Here is a 13,143-nt window from a genome sequence, read left to right on the forward strand (position 1 = left end):
AATATGGTCATGGTCCGTATGTCAATAGTCCTTGTGTTTAAGAGATAGACAGTCACTGGTGCTGGGACATTCCTTCTGTTCAACTCTCTTGGTCTCTGACGTCTGATGCTTAAAACAGAACATGCTTTCATCCTTCCGTGCATTGTCGCAATCCCCTAGGAACACTTTTTAAAGGGTGCTGCAGCCACTCAGGGAAACAGTTGCTGACCAAGCCAGATACAGATGCCTGGATGCAAACTTTCATGAATGCTGCATTATAATTTCAGCTTTACATCAGCCTGACAAAAGAAGGGACCATGTCTACCTTTGGCTACAGGCGAGAGCTTAGTAAATATGAAGACCTAGATGAAGATGAACTCCTGGCTTCTCTAACTGATGAGGAGCTGAAGGAGCTGGAGAGAGAGTTAGTGGACATTGAGCCTGACAGGAACCTTCCAGTGGGGCACAGGCAAAAGAGTCTCACAGAGAAAACTCCAACAGGAACTTTCAGCCGGGAGGCACTAATGGCTTACTGGGAAAGGGAGACCAGGAAACTTCTAGAAAAAGAGAGAATGGGGGCATGTGAAAAGGTAGGATCACAAATTCATCAACCGTGTCCCAGGAATAATTGTTCTTATTTTCTATTCTCATTCAAGAATATTTCTCGCTCAATATTTGCTGTTAAACTAAAGAGCTAATTGATTAATGGTAGCACTATTTATTAAAGGAACAAATACTGTAGAACAGGGATGGGAAACCTTCAGCCCTTCAGATGTTGTTTGATTTCAACTCTTATCGGCTCCAGCCAGCATCAGGCCAGCACTAGCAGTCAGCCAGGTCAGGCACTGGCTGACGTCCCCAGGGCACAGAAAAGCTCTTCCCTGGCCCAACCTGCTTCTCCCTTCCTCCCTGCTGGCCCCAGGTGGTGATGTGTGGGCACCGCTTGGGAGCCAAGCTAGACTCCCATCCATGGCAGCTGCATAGCCAGCTGCTTCCACTCTCCACCTCCACGCTCTGTTGCCTGGGCTCTATCTGAGAAAGGACCAAGGGGGTCCTTCTCAGAACCAGGCATTCTGGGTGAGTTAGCCAGGAAAGTTGATCACCGCCACCAGTTTGCCAGTGGTTAGAAAGTCTTTATAAGCATTTGTTTGAAAGCCGCAGTGTAGGCATTATCCTTCGCACCTGACCCCAAATTCTTGAAAATTATAAAAAATTATACAACTTGGAATGCCTAACTATGACAATATTGTGCCTGCAGAGCATGCAGAAGGGCATGCTGGAGCCTCCCTGCATACTTAGAGTAGATCATTTGTGCTGCAGTCAATGAACAGGATCCAAAGACTTATGAGCATAGAAATATGTGTATAGTGAGATTTCTGGGGCTTCTCTCTGAAAGCAGCCATAACACAACAGCAAACCATGTGCCCAAAAAACTCAGGAGAACTTCAGGGCTGACCTATGCACACACAGAGCTCTTTGGCCTTTATATTTTGAGTCTTTACAGCAATCAAGTATAAATATCCAGTTTTTAAAATGTATTCTTGAGTAGTGCAGATGTAAGGTTCCCAATCTGTAAACTTGATTAAAAAATGGAGATTGGATCAAAGATTACACCCTGTTTCCTTCTCCCAGCTCTCCCATCTTGTGTGTGAAGTCTGCCCAACTTTCCTCAAAGGTCTTTACCATGGTTAATGCTAACCAGGTTTCATCTTATCCATAATGGTTAAGGTTAGTCAGGGCAAGGGTGCAATTTGTTAATGAGAAGTTGGGAAAAGGACCACTTAATCCTATTCCATTGTCCACTCTACAGGGCAATCCTATAAATGTCTACTCAAACACAAATCCCACAGCATTCATTGGGGCTTACTTCTAGGAAATGGAGTATAGAATCCCAGCCTTAATCTTTTAAATGTGGTTCATAATTAGAAGCATTATGTCTTCACCAGATCCCAGTCCCCAGATAACAGGTAATAATTCTATTTAAAAGATCATCCTGGTCACAAAACAAAAAGATATTGTCCAAATTAAAAAGATCTTGCATTGGTTGAAAACGAAACTCATGCTTGGGTTATCAATCCCATTTATAGAATTATAGCAAAGAATTAGATTAATTGCCGGTCTGTTCATGGCTGAGGAGGGATTTAAATTCATCCTTCCCATATATTGAAGGCACCTTATAAAATAATAAATCATCACTACAACATTTTTGAAAAACCATGAAACATGCGCAAATGTAATGCAGTCAAAACATTGTACAGTACACATCAAATAACTATGTACCAGCCAGGTCCATATTCAATCTACCAAATCATTCTGGTTGTTATAGTCAAGAAATAAAATGTTGGCAGCACTTGGTTAGGCAACACAATTCATAAACTGAATATCAGGCTAACTTAAAAGCATGCTACAAAATTATATGTGATGTTGTTTGGACAGCTACCCAACCACATAGGTTCTTTGGGATAGTCATTTTACTCATTTGTGCCTTTGCTTCTTTTGAAACATAGTAACTTGTTTTTGTAGAGCAGCACATTGAAAAACAAGCCAAGGAGAGAATAAAATTCTTAGCAGTAACAGATTATAGGGCTATATTTACCACTGAACTGATACCAGCCATGTTCTCTACCAGTGTAAAGGCAGCACTGTTCAGTTGACTTCCATGGAATTATCTCACTTCTTGATTGGCGCTTATCAGAAGAACCCAGCTGGAGGAATGTATCCAAGCCCTACAGCCAGGGTGTTGGTATGCAGTCAAAGTATTAATATAGTTTGTCATGCAGTCTGGCCAAAAGTAACAAATAAATAAATAATACGATGACATAACATAATAAACAATAGGGTGCAACAAGGATTCGGAGCTGTGTAATGCAATATATAACACCCAAATAGCAACAATTGTTAAGTTTAGATCTAAGAAGGTACAAGCACAGTTAATTCTATAGTTAATTTCAGCCTCCACTTGAGGCTGCTTGGCACTTCTCTGAAACTGTTCTCTGTTTCCAGTACGATTATATGATTGTAACTTTAGCAACAAACATTTATGGCACAGTCCACTTGCTCTGTAGGCACAGGGCCTATGTGCAGAAGGTTTCAAAAGAGTTCAAATGAGCCCTGGTTTCTCCTCCATCACCCATTAACCAGTAGATATAGTGAAATTATGTTAGGGGGAATGAGAGGTCTATATGCACCTATAGTATCCCCCTCCAGTCTTCCTCCTCTCTGTTCTTCAAGTTACTCATGTTTGGAGCAGGAGTAACTTGCATCAAGCAGAGAGGGAGATGTGATTTAGGACTCCTATTCCCCCACAGACAGGTCACAAAGCAGCAATGGAGTCCTCTGTGTGCAGTCAGAATGGATCAAGGCCCACAACCTTTTCTAGCCCTTGTTTACTAGTAGGGGTATCTCTGACGTTCAGGATTTCCACTTTATTATTGCAATCCTAGTCTCTGATTACAATGCAGCTACTGCCAGCAGCTGGAGTTACGGCTGAAAAATTTGAAGATAAGACATAAAGGTAAGTAGCAGGGTGCAGTTTTACCCTGAGATAGTAATACTTTTGTTCAGCTTTTGAGAAGTCTGACCATTTGGAATAGTATTTTTTAACATGATTTGTTCACAGGCCAAGACTGTGATTGCTAATTATGCTGCTGGCATAAAATGGATTTAATACTTTTTAAAATAATCCCAGTATTTAAAATAATCCTATTTAAAAATAATCCCAATAATCCTCTGTTGGTGAACATTTCTTTGTGTTAACATGAATACTTGCAAAAGTTTATGCATATTCTTTATTCATCTCACATTAATTCATACACTGAAATCGTGTTGTAAGATGTACACAGATGCACATATCCACTCATGGGGACCCAATCATGGCCACAGGAAAGATCAGCAAAGGACTTAATGGAGCCCTCTTCTTTCCTTCCTTCCCATTTTCAAGCTAGTCCTTTCCTGAGCCATGTATGCACTGCAGTTTACCAGCCAATACTCCCCACATTAGGTCAGAGTTCCCCTCATGTACCTGTCCCTCTTTTCACCAAGACCAAAACTTGCAAGCGGGATCATAACTGTCAAGTTGTTCCTGCTCCTGAGGAATGGACAGTGCCCCAAGCAAATCCAGTTTGGCCTGCCTAACGTATGCCAATTTTTACTCTTCCTTTGAAAAGGCAACATTTCTATTCCCATGCTTGAATGCTATATCAGATCCAGAGCTTGGAAGTAACTAGTTACAAGTAACGAATTACTTGTAATTCATTACTTTTTGAGTAACGAATGGGTAATTCCTTTACATTTTGATTGTAATAGAACTAGGAGTAATTTTACTACTTTTGTGGAGTAATTGTAACTTTTCCAGAATTACTTTTGGGCATTACTTGGAGGGGAGCAGGGGAAGTCTTCTGCTCCTCTGATTTGTGGATGAAAATCATGTGCCTCAAACTGGGCTTCTGTGCAGCGTTGCTCTTTCCTCATGCTCTGTGGATGGGCAGGAGGCGACGAGGGAGGAGGCGGAGAGTGAGACGGGGTGGAGTGGAGAAAACAATTATTTTAAAAAATGGATAGTGGTGGTGAAGAATGGAGTGGAGGGGAAAAGGATCTGGAGGTCAAGAACATGGATAAAGGAGGAGAAGGAGGCAGCAGCAGAATGGAGATAAAGAACAGTGGAGGTGAAAGATGATGTGTGTGTGTGAGAGAGGGAGGGAGGGAGGGAGGGAGGGAGGGAGGGAGGGAGGGAGAGAATACTGTGTTTGCGCTTGGCACACAAAGTGGCCTCCACTACCCTTTCTGGCTACTGTGCTGCATTTGCAGTATTTTAATTTTTTTGCATCTCAGGGGAAAATGTTCGCTTGAGTGAGTGGCAGGTCAGGGTCTGGGAGGTGATTAAGTGAGAGAAATTATGCTGGCTGGCTGAGTGGGGGATTGCACTTGGTTTGACGTGCAAATATCTGAGTAGTGGCCTCAGCCTCCCTCCCCACCACCCTTACCAGCGGAGAGACCACTATTGCTATCTTATGAATAAAAATAATTATTCTAATTATTATAAAAATAATTATATAAAAATAATTGTAAAGCCCATCTTAAAGAAGCCCTCCTTGGATCCCCAAGTGTTAGATAACTTCCGCCCAATTTCGAATCTACCATTTCTGGGCAAGGTCATTGAGTGAGTGGTGGCCAACCAGTTGTCAGCACACTTGGATGAAACGGATTATTTGGATCCATACCAATCGGGTTTCAGGACTGGTCACGGAACTGAAACAGCCTTGGTCGCTCTGGTTGATGATTTGAGGAGGGCATTAGATAGGGGAGAATCCACCTTTCTTGTCCTCCTCGATCTCTCAGCGGCTTTTGATACTGTCGACCACAGTATCCTTCTGCTTCGCCTGGAGGGATTGGGAATTGGAGGCACTGTATTACAGTGGTTCCATTCCTTTCTCTCCGACAGGTACCAACAGGTAGCGTTGGGGGAGGAGGTATCAGACCCTTGGCCTCTCAATTGTGGTGTGCCACAGGGCTCTATCCTCTCTCCCATGCTATTTAACATCTATATGAAGCCGCTGGGAGCAATCATCAGGAGATTTGGGCTGCAGTGTCATCAATATGCGGATGACACTCAGCTCTATCTCTCGTTTAAATCTTCACCAGAGTTGGCTGTGGAGACCTTGTCCAAGTGCCTGGAATCCGTGAGTGGATGGATGGGAAGGAACAAGCTGAAGTTGAACCCTGATAAAACCGAGGTACTACTTGTGGGGGACAAGAGAAGGTTGGGTGACATTGACCTGAAGTTCAATGGGGTGAGTTTACCCCTAAAGGACCAGGTCCACAGCCTTGGGGTTGTGCTTGATTCCAGGCTGTCCATGGAGGCTCAGATTTCGGCAGTGAGCCGGGCAGCCTGGTACCAACTACACCTCATACGAAGGCTGCAACCCTACCTTCCTGTTCATCAGCTCCCACTGGTGGTACACGCCCTGATCACCTCTCGTTTGGACTACTGTAATGCGCTCTACGTGGGGTTACCCTTGAAAACGGTCCGGAAATTACAACTGATACAAAATGCGGCGGCTCGACTACTTACGAATAGTCGCCGCCGAGATCACATCACACCAGTGTTGTTCGACCTACACTGGCTACCAGTTGTTTTCCGAGCCCAATTCAAGGTGTTGGTATTGACCTTTAAATCCCTACACGGTTCCGGCCCAGTTTATCTCACGGAGCGCCTTCAACGCCACCAATTATGCCGCCCGACAAGATCGGCCACACAGGGCCTTCTCTCAATCCCGCCAACAAAAACAGCCAGATTGGCGGGTACAAGAGAGAGGGCATTCTCAGTGGCGGCCCCCACTCTTTGGAACTCCCTCCCACAAGATCTCCGGCATGCCTCTTCCCTAAATGTATTTCGGAAAGCCTTAAAGACCAGGCTTTTTCAGCAGGCCTTCGGGGTATCCGGGGAGGGTTAATCGATATAATTGTAATGCCTCCTACCCAGTTTTAATATTGTTGTTGTAGATCTATTGTTTTTATTGTATTACTGTATTTTATTAATTGTATTTTAATAATTTTGTAAGTCGCCTAGAGTGGCCATTGGCCAGATAGGCGACGAAGAAATTAAATTTATTATTATTTATTATTATTATTCTACTACCTCTGTATGTGTTTGTTTATTTTTAATGTTGTTTTAGGCTACTTAGATGTGCAGCAGCCAAGACCAGCACCTTGTAGGCATTTTTTTAAAGTAACTGAAATGTAATTGTAGTGATCACTTTGGAGGAAAGTAAAGTAATCAGTTACTTTCAGAGCAATTGTAATTGTAACGATAATTACTACTTTTTTGGGCCATGTAACTGTAACTGTAATTTATTACTTTTTAAAAGTAATCTTCCAAGCTCTGATCAGATCAAGAATACAGAAAATAAAACTCAGAAAGGAATCAGAAAATGGTGCATCCATGTTGCAAGAGGGGGTTGCATCGCTTGTTCTCAGCAATGTGGATACTCTCAAATAGGTGCCCATGATACACAACCACAGCATTCCAAAATACAATGGTCTGCAGTATATAATCTGAGATATTTTACATGAGATATGTTCTATGCAAAAACTGCTCTTTGAGGGCAGATGAATGAAAAATAATGACACAATTTTAAAACTTGATAAATTTACCATATGGGAAAGCCCCAGGGTGGCTCACTAGACAAGAACCCTTAGGATAAGGTATAGAATTATAGAATAGTAGAGTTGGAAGGGGCCTATAAGGCTGAGTCCAAACCCCTGCTCAATGCAGGAATTCAAGTTAAAGCATACCCAACAGATAGCTGAATGCCTCCAGTGTTGGAGAGCCCACCACATCCCTAAGTAATTGGTTCCATTATCATATGGCTCTAACAGTTACAGAGTTTTTTGTGATGTTCAGCTGAAATCTGGTTTCCTATAATTTGAGCCCATTTTTCTGTGTCCTGTACTCTAGGATAATGGAGAAGAGATCCTGGCCCTAAGTTCCTGAACAGTGTTATCATATCCCCCCTTAGGTTTTTATTCTCAAGTCTAAACATGCCCAGTTATCTCAGTTTGTCCTCTTGGGGCTTTGTTTCCAGTCCCCTGATCATCCTTGTTGCCCTCACCTGAACATGTTCCAGTTGGTTTGCATCCTTCTTAAAGTACTGGATGCAGTACTCAAGTTGAGGCCTAATCAGTGATGAATACAGGGATAATGCATGTTTTCATATTGGTAAAAACTGAACCTACATTCTCTTTTAGGATTCTAAACAACAAGAAGATGATGATGACAGATCAGAAGAAATTAATGAAGAATATTTCACAGGAAGTAACAGTGAAGTTTCGGAAGAGGCACTTACTGAAGAAGATGAAGAAGAGGAAAACAAAGAGGTAGAGGAGGAAGAGGAGGAAGAACTTGAAGAAGAAGAAGAACAACAACAACAACAAGAAGAAGATGATGAAGAAAGTGGTTCAGATGACAATGAAGAAAAGGAACCTGCTGAAGTGTGTGTAAATCCAACAAACACTGGAAGAAGAAGAAGTTCGCTGAAGATTAAACTAAGAAAAAGCAACAAGAGTGAAAATGAAATTGTTACAAATGGCCATAGTGAAAAGGATACAGAAGACTTGACCTGCAGAATGGGTGCCATGCACCCATGTGGAAATCCAACTGTGATTGAAGATGCATTGGAAAAAGTTAGGAACAATGATCCTGACACCACTGAAGTCAACTTAAACAACATTGAAAACATTACATCACAGATGCTTACACATTTCGCTCAGGCTCTCAAGGACAACACTGTGGTCAAAAGCTTTAGCCTAGCCAACACTCATGCTGATGATAATGTTGCAATGGCTATTGCTGGCATGCTAAAAGTGAATCAGCATATATCGAACCTGAATCTTGATTCCAATTTTATCACAGGCAAAGGAATACTTGCTATCATGAGAGCTTTGCAGAATAACAAGGTTTTAACAGAATTACGGTTCCACAACCAAAGGCATATAATGGGCAGTCAGGTTGAAATGGACATTGCTAAACTTCTGAAGGACAATACTACTATTGTGAAGCTAGGCTATCACTTTGAGCTTGCTGGACCAAGAATGAGTATGACAAGCATCCTGACAAGAAACATGGATAAACAAAGGCAGAAACGGATGCAGGAGCAAAGACAGCAAGAGTCCAGCGGGGATGGAGCAATCAATCCAAAGACCAAAGCTTTGCAAAAAGGAACTCCTGGTTCTTCGCCTTATTCATCTCCTCGAAGTTCACCTTGGTCTTCTCCAAAACTTCCTAAAAAAGTCCCACCTATTCAAAACCAACCTTCTCCCAGAAGTTCACCTTGGTCCTCTCCAAAGGTTCCTAAAAAAGTTCCTCCCATTAAAAACCAACCTCCAGCTCCCCCACCACCTCCACCCCCACCACCCCCACCCCCACCTCCCCCTCCTGAAATTGTTCCAGAGAAAAAGGCACCAACCAGGAATATTGCAGAAGTTATCAAACAGCAGGAAAGTGCCAAAAAGGCTCTACAAAATAAACAGACAAAGAAAAAAGGCAAGAAAAGCAAAAAATGTGAGAATGCGATCTTGAAAGAAATTAAAAATTCATTAAAATCAGTCCCAGACAAGAAGTCAGAAGAAGGTTCACGTCCCTCTACCCGACCTTCTACCCCAGTGAGATCCCTTCATGGTGATCTTATGGATGCAATTCGTGCAAGTAGCATGAAACAGCTAAGGCGGGTAAGTATTTTCATTCTAGAAGATGATTCAGATTTGGAAACAGATTGTATTACAGGTACATTATAAGAGATTTTTTTTAAAAAAAATGTGTGTGTAGGATGACTTTTTAACAAAGAAACCCACAACAACCCTAGGTTAAACCAGAGCTTGGAAAAGTTAATTTTTTGAACTACAACTCCCATCAGCCCCAGCAGCATGGCCACTGGATTGGGCTGATGGGAGTTGTAGTTCAAAAAAGTAACATTTCCAAGCTCTGAGTTAAACTATATAATAAGATGATGATTATCATCTTATTTTCAAGACAAATATGTAATTGCATACACACACACACACACATACATACATAGATAATGTCATAGTTATCTAATCACACATCTAACTCTGCATGTGTGCGGGAGAATGAGGATGAATGTGTGCAGGCACTAATATTTTTGAAGTATTGGCCTGACCAAACTTTGACAAAGAGCAGCCCCTTTCAGTAATATGGTCTTCAGAAAATTGAGGAGATGGGAGATAGCTGAGGACATCTGGGGGGGGGGGAGAGGGCACCATCAATCTTTAGACCCCAGAATTAAAGAATTGATCCTCAAACGGTGCTAAAGGTAATGAATTGACTTATTTAGTTGCAGAATCACATTTAACATGTTTCAACTATAAAACATGTTAGAGGCAGAATCCACATCTTCTAAAGGAGTTCCTTTGTCTTCCTTTACCTTTGGGAGAGCCAAGTGAAAGAAAAGGCGTTTTCCGTGAAGATAGAGCAACTCTTCATTCAGAAAAGAAGTCATTACTACTTCTGATGAAGAGTATATTATATTCAGAACACTTTAGACATCAGGATGGGCATCTGGTGTAGGGATTGTTGAGCACCAGCTAAGGCCCGCATTCCCAGAGAGGTCCCACTGTCATGTTCTTGAGTCTCCTAGTCCTCCTGCTCCTGTTCACTACTTGTCCTCTCTGAACATACAAACAGGAAGGAGATGGAGCACCATCCTCAACTTACTTTGCACTCTCCTTTATGTAGACTGGGCCTAGAGGAGAGGGCAAGCAAGTGGAGTGTGGTGCCTTGGAGAGGAGGGAGACCACTGAGAAGAGGCTACTAAAGGCTTCTTGCTCAAGCCAAGGGTCCCCCAAAATCTGGAGCCAGCACTGTTGGACATCACAAGAAATTTAAGCACTGCTACAAATAAAAAAAATAAAAATTCCTAAGTGAGTTTGGGGAGCAGAGGGAACTCTGTGGCAGCTAATCTAGTTGAAAAGATGTAGTGTCATTTAGCAGTACCACCCTCCTGCCCCCCTCCCAAAAAAAGTCTCAGAGAAAACATTCATGCCCAGCCCAGTCTTCTCATAAGAACACAGGAAGCTGCCTTATACTGAATCAGACCATTTAGCTCATATGGTCTGCACTGACGGGCAGCAGCTTTTCAGGGTTTCAGTCAGGGTTTTCTTCCAATCCTACCAGGAGAAGTCAGGGACTGAACCTTCTGCATGCAAAGTGGATGCTCTACCACTGAGCTGTAGCCCTTCCCCAAGGGCCATAAAAGATGAGGGAGGGGGACCTCATCCACTTAAAGAGAGAGCAGGCCTCTTCACAATCCAAAACAGACTAGAAACAAATCAGGTATCCAGGCTCAGCAGTGAAGGAAAGACAGTAGGCCGGGCTCTGACCAGTAGAGAGAAAATGCACTCTCTTATAATTGGATATTGGGTGGGGGTAGAGTAGCCACTTATGATTTACAAAGAAGAGGGAATGAAAAGAGAACAAAGAAGGAAAGGGATTTGCATAACTTTTTATATGCTGACTTATATGTATAATTGCACATTAAGAAATAATTACTAGAAATAGAAATACAGAACATTTTACCATCACGGGGAAGACCTGTGAGCTGTGCGCCTACTCAGTCTTGTATACAGGTGCTGTTGATGGCCACCTTCAAAGCCCCTGCTCTCCCTTCTAAGGGTTATTTATCTTTACATCGGGCTTGGACCAGACAGCCCTCAGACAGATGACTCCTTCTAACAGAGAGCCATTAGCTGTAAAGTAGGATCCTTGAGCACCCAATCTTGGAGCCCAAGAGTTGTGCTTTGGTAGCTTGAGCTGTTTTACAGTTCCAGAAATGGTCTCTTTTGTTTTCATTTATCATACCTCCAATCTCATGCCACTCTAATAAAATACACTTAATGTGCAGTGGTATGGGATTTTATTTATATATTTAATTTTTATTGTTCTTCAGAGACTTAGAAACCTAATGGAGTTAGTAGTCCTTGCTTAGAGGTGTTTACATAAGCCCATTCCATGCCTAAAACTGTAGGCTCATGTCTCTGTTGTGCATTGTTCCCACATTGTTTTTTTAGACTAGGGAATATGTGGTAAGATCCTGGATGTGGGAAACTATGCCAACATTGACCAACTTCTGCATTTTGGGAGATGGCATCCAGAGGTTCTCGCCATTAGTCTAGGAGCAAGAGCAAACCCTTCCCATAGATGGTCTGGTTCTATTAAGTTGGTCATCACCTATCATTAGGGCAGGGGTGGGAAACCTGTGGCCCTCCAGATGTTGTTGGACTTGAGTTCTGGTCAGCATGTTTAATAGTCAGGGTTGATGGGAGTTGGAGTCCAACATCTGGAGGGCCACAGGTTTCCCATCCATGCAGTAAGCTTCAGAGTACATGTGCTCAAATGGAAGGACGTCATTGACAGTCAAGCTTAAAAAAATGAATGTGCTTCTGGAAAGTTGCCCTCAATAGGAAGATGTGCATTAGACCTTTGCCCTGTGAAAATGCACATGAGAAAGAAAGACAAGAACATGCTTATAAAATTATCAAATACACATGTAGTACTGCATGTACAAGTGTAGCTGCAAGTCTTAAAAACAACAACAACAACAAAATCCTGGTTAACATTGATAGGGCTAGTAGGCACCAGATAGAGTAGCTTGCAGGCCCCATTCAGTAGGTCACTAGTTAGCCAGTTTCTCCTTCTGTGTTTATAAGGATGTACAACAATGCTCCAGTATCATGGAAAAGAATCCTTCAACAACACAGTAACCATTCAATATATTAAATATAGACTTATTTTGAATTAGATCATCCGATTCTTTTCCTTTCAATTAATATTCCTAAATTAGAAAAAAATCTTTCTTTCTTTTTTTTAGGTGGAAATCCCAGAAGCATTACGATGAAAAACAAACAAACATGATTGAGATGAGTGTATTGTGATGGTTAAGAGAAAGGTATCAAATTGTTCTACAGTAGTACTATAGACTAATGTAAATGGCTTCAAAAGTGCACTCGTATATTTGAAATATTAATAGAGACCTATGAAACCATCAAGCAACACTTCTAAGGATGTATCAGCATTTTCATTTGTAAATATGGAATGTACTTTTTTATCTATTGAGATTTCCAAGAAGAAATAGTTTATTTGGATATTCTTATTGATATTAACTAGCCCTTTACAGAGAACTAATTGTTCAGTGACCATGGGTTTTGATTTTTTTTGTCTGCCTCATGAATTTACAATAAAGGTGGTTTGAGTTTTCAAGTGACAAAACAATCTTTGTCTTAGAGTTCCATGAGTCTGTTAACAAAGTTATGTTGGGTTATGTAGCTTATGCAATAATGTGAGATGATTCTTTATATACCTGAAATTTAGAATGGATTCATTTGGTATGATCACATGTGAAAAATACTAGACAAGCTTTTTTTGTGGTAGCAAATATAAGTATATATTAAAGAGCAGATATCACTATATGGTTGAAGAGCAACTTACCATAAGGATTGCCCTAATCAGGTGATATCTCTCCCCAACAGTGCTGGTCATGGTTATGAATGTGTGGCACTAGCATGTAAACCCACCATGAAATCAGGAGAAACATAGAAAGCTGCCTTATACTGAGTCAGAGTGTTGGTTCACTGTAGATTATTGTGTACCCTGGA

The 13,143-nt window shown here is 41.7% G+C and overlaps 2 protein-coding genes across 3 annotated transcripts in view; one reads left to right on the forward strand and one right to left on the reverse strand.

The window, feature by feature from the left end:
• The window catches only part of LOC133390792 (uncharacterized), a 20,358-nt gene extending 17,167 nt beyond the window's left edge, over window positions 1-3,191 (reverse strand). The window contains exons 1-2 of one of the 2 annotated variants that reach the window (XM_061640166.1): window positions 3,168-3,191; window positions 2,576-2,705 (exon numbers count right to left, since the gene is read on the reverse strand). The gene's annotated coding sequence lies outside the window, so the exon portion shown is untranslated. Of the gene's footprint in view, window positions 1-2,575; window positions 2,706-3,167 lie in introns of those variants that run through there. The other variant, XR_009764472.1, reaches the window with a different exon arrangement.
• Window positions 158-12,748, forward strand: LMOD2 (leiomodin 2). Its single transcript, XM_061640165.1, has 3 exons — window positions 158-569; window positions 7,726-9,204; window positions 12,360-12,748. Exons 1-3 carry the CDS (start codon window positions 297-299, stop codon window positions 12,384-12,386), a joined length of 1,779 nt encoding a protein of 592 aa, XP_061496149.1. The 5' UTR covers window positions 158-296; the 3' UTR covers window positions 12,387-12,748.
• The last annotated feature ends 395 nt before the right edge of the window (window positions 12,749-13,143 follow it).

The sequence above is a fragment of the Rhineura floridana genome, chromosome 8 (genome assembly GCF_030035675.1).
Source record: "Rhineura floridana isolate rRhiFlo1 chromosome 8, rRhiFlo1.hap2, whole genome shotgun sequence".
Taxonomy (NCBI): Eukaryota; Metazoa; Chordata; class Lepidosauria; order Squamata; family Rhineuridae; genus Rhineura; species Rhineura floridana.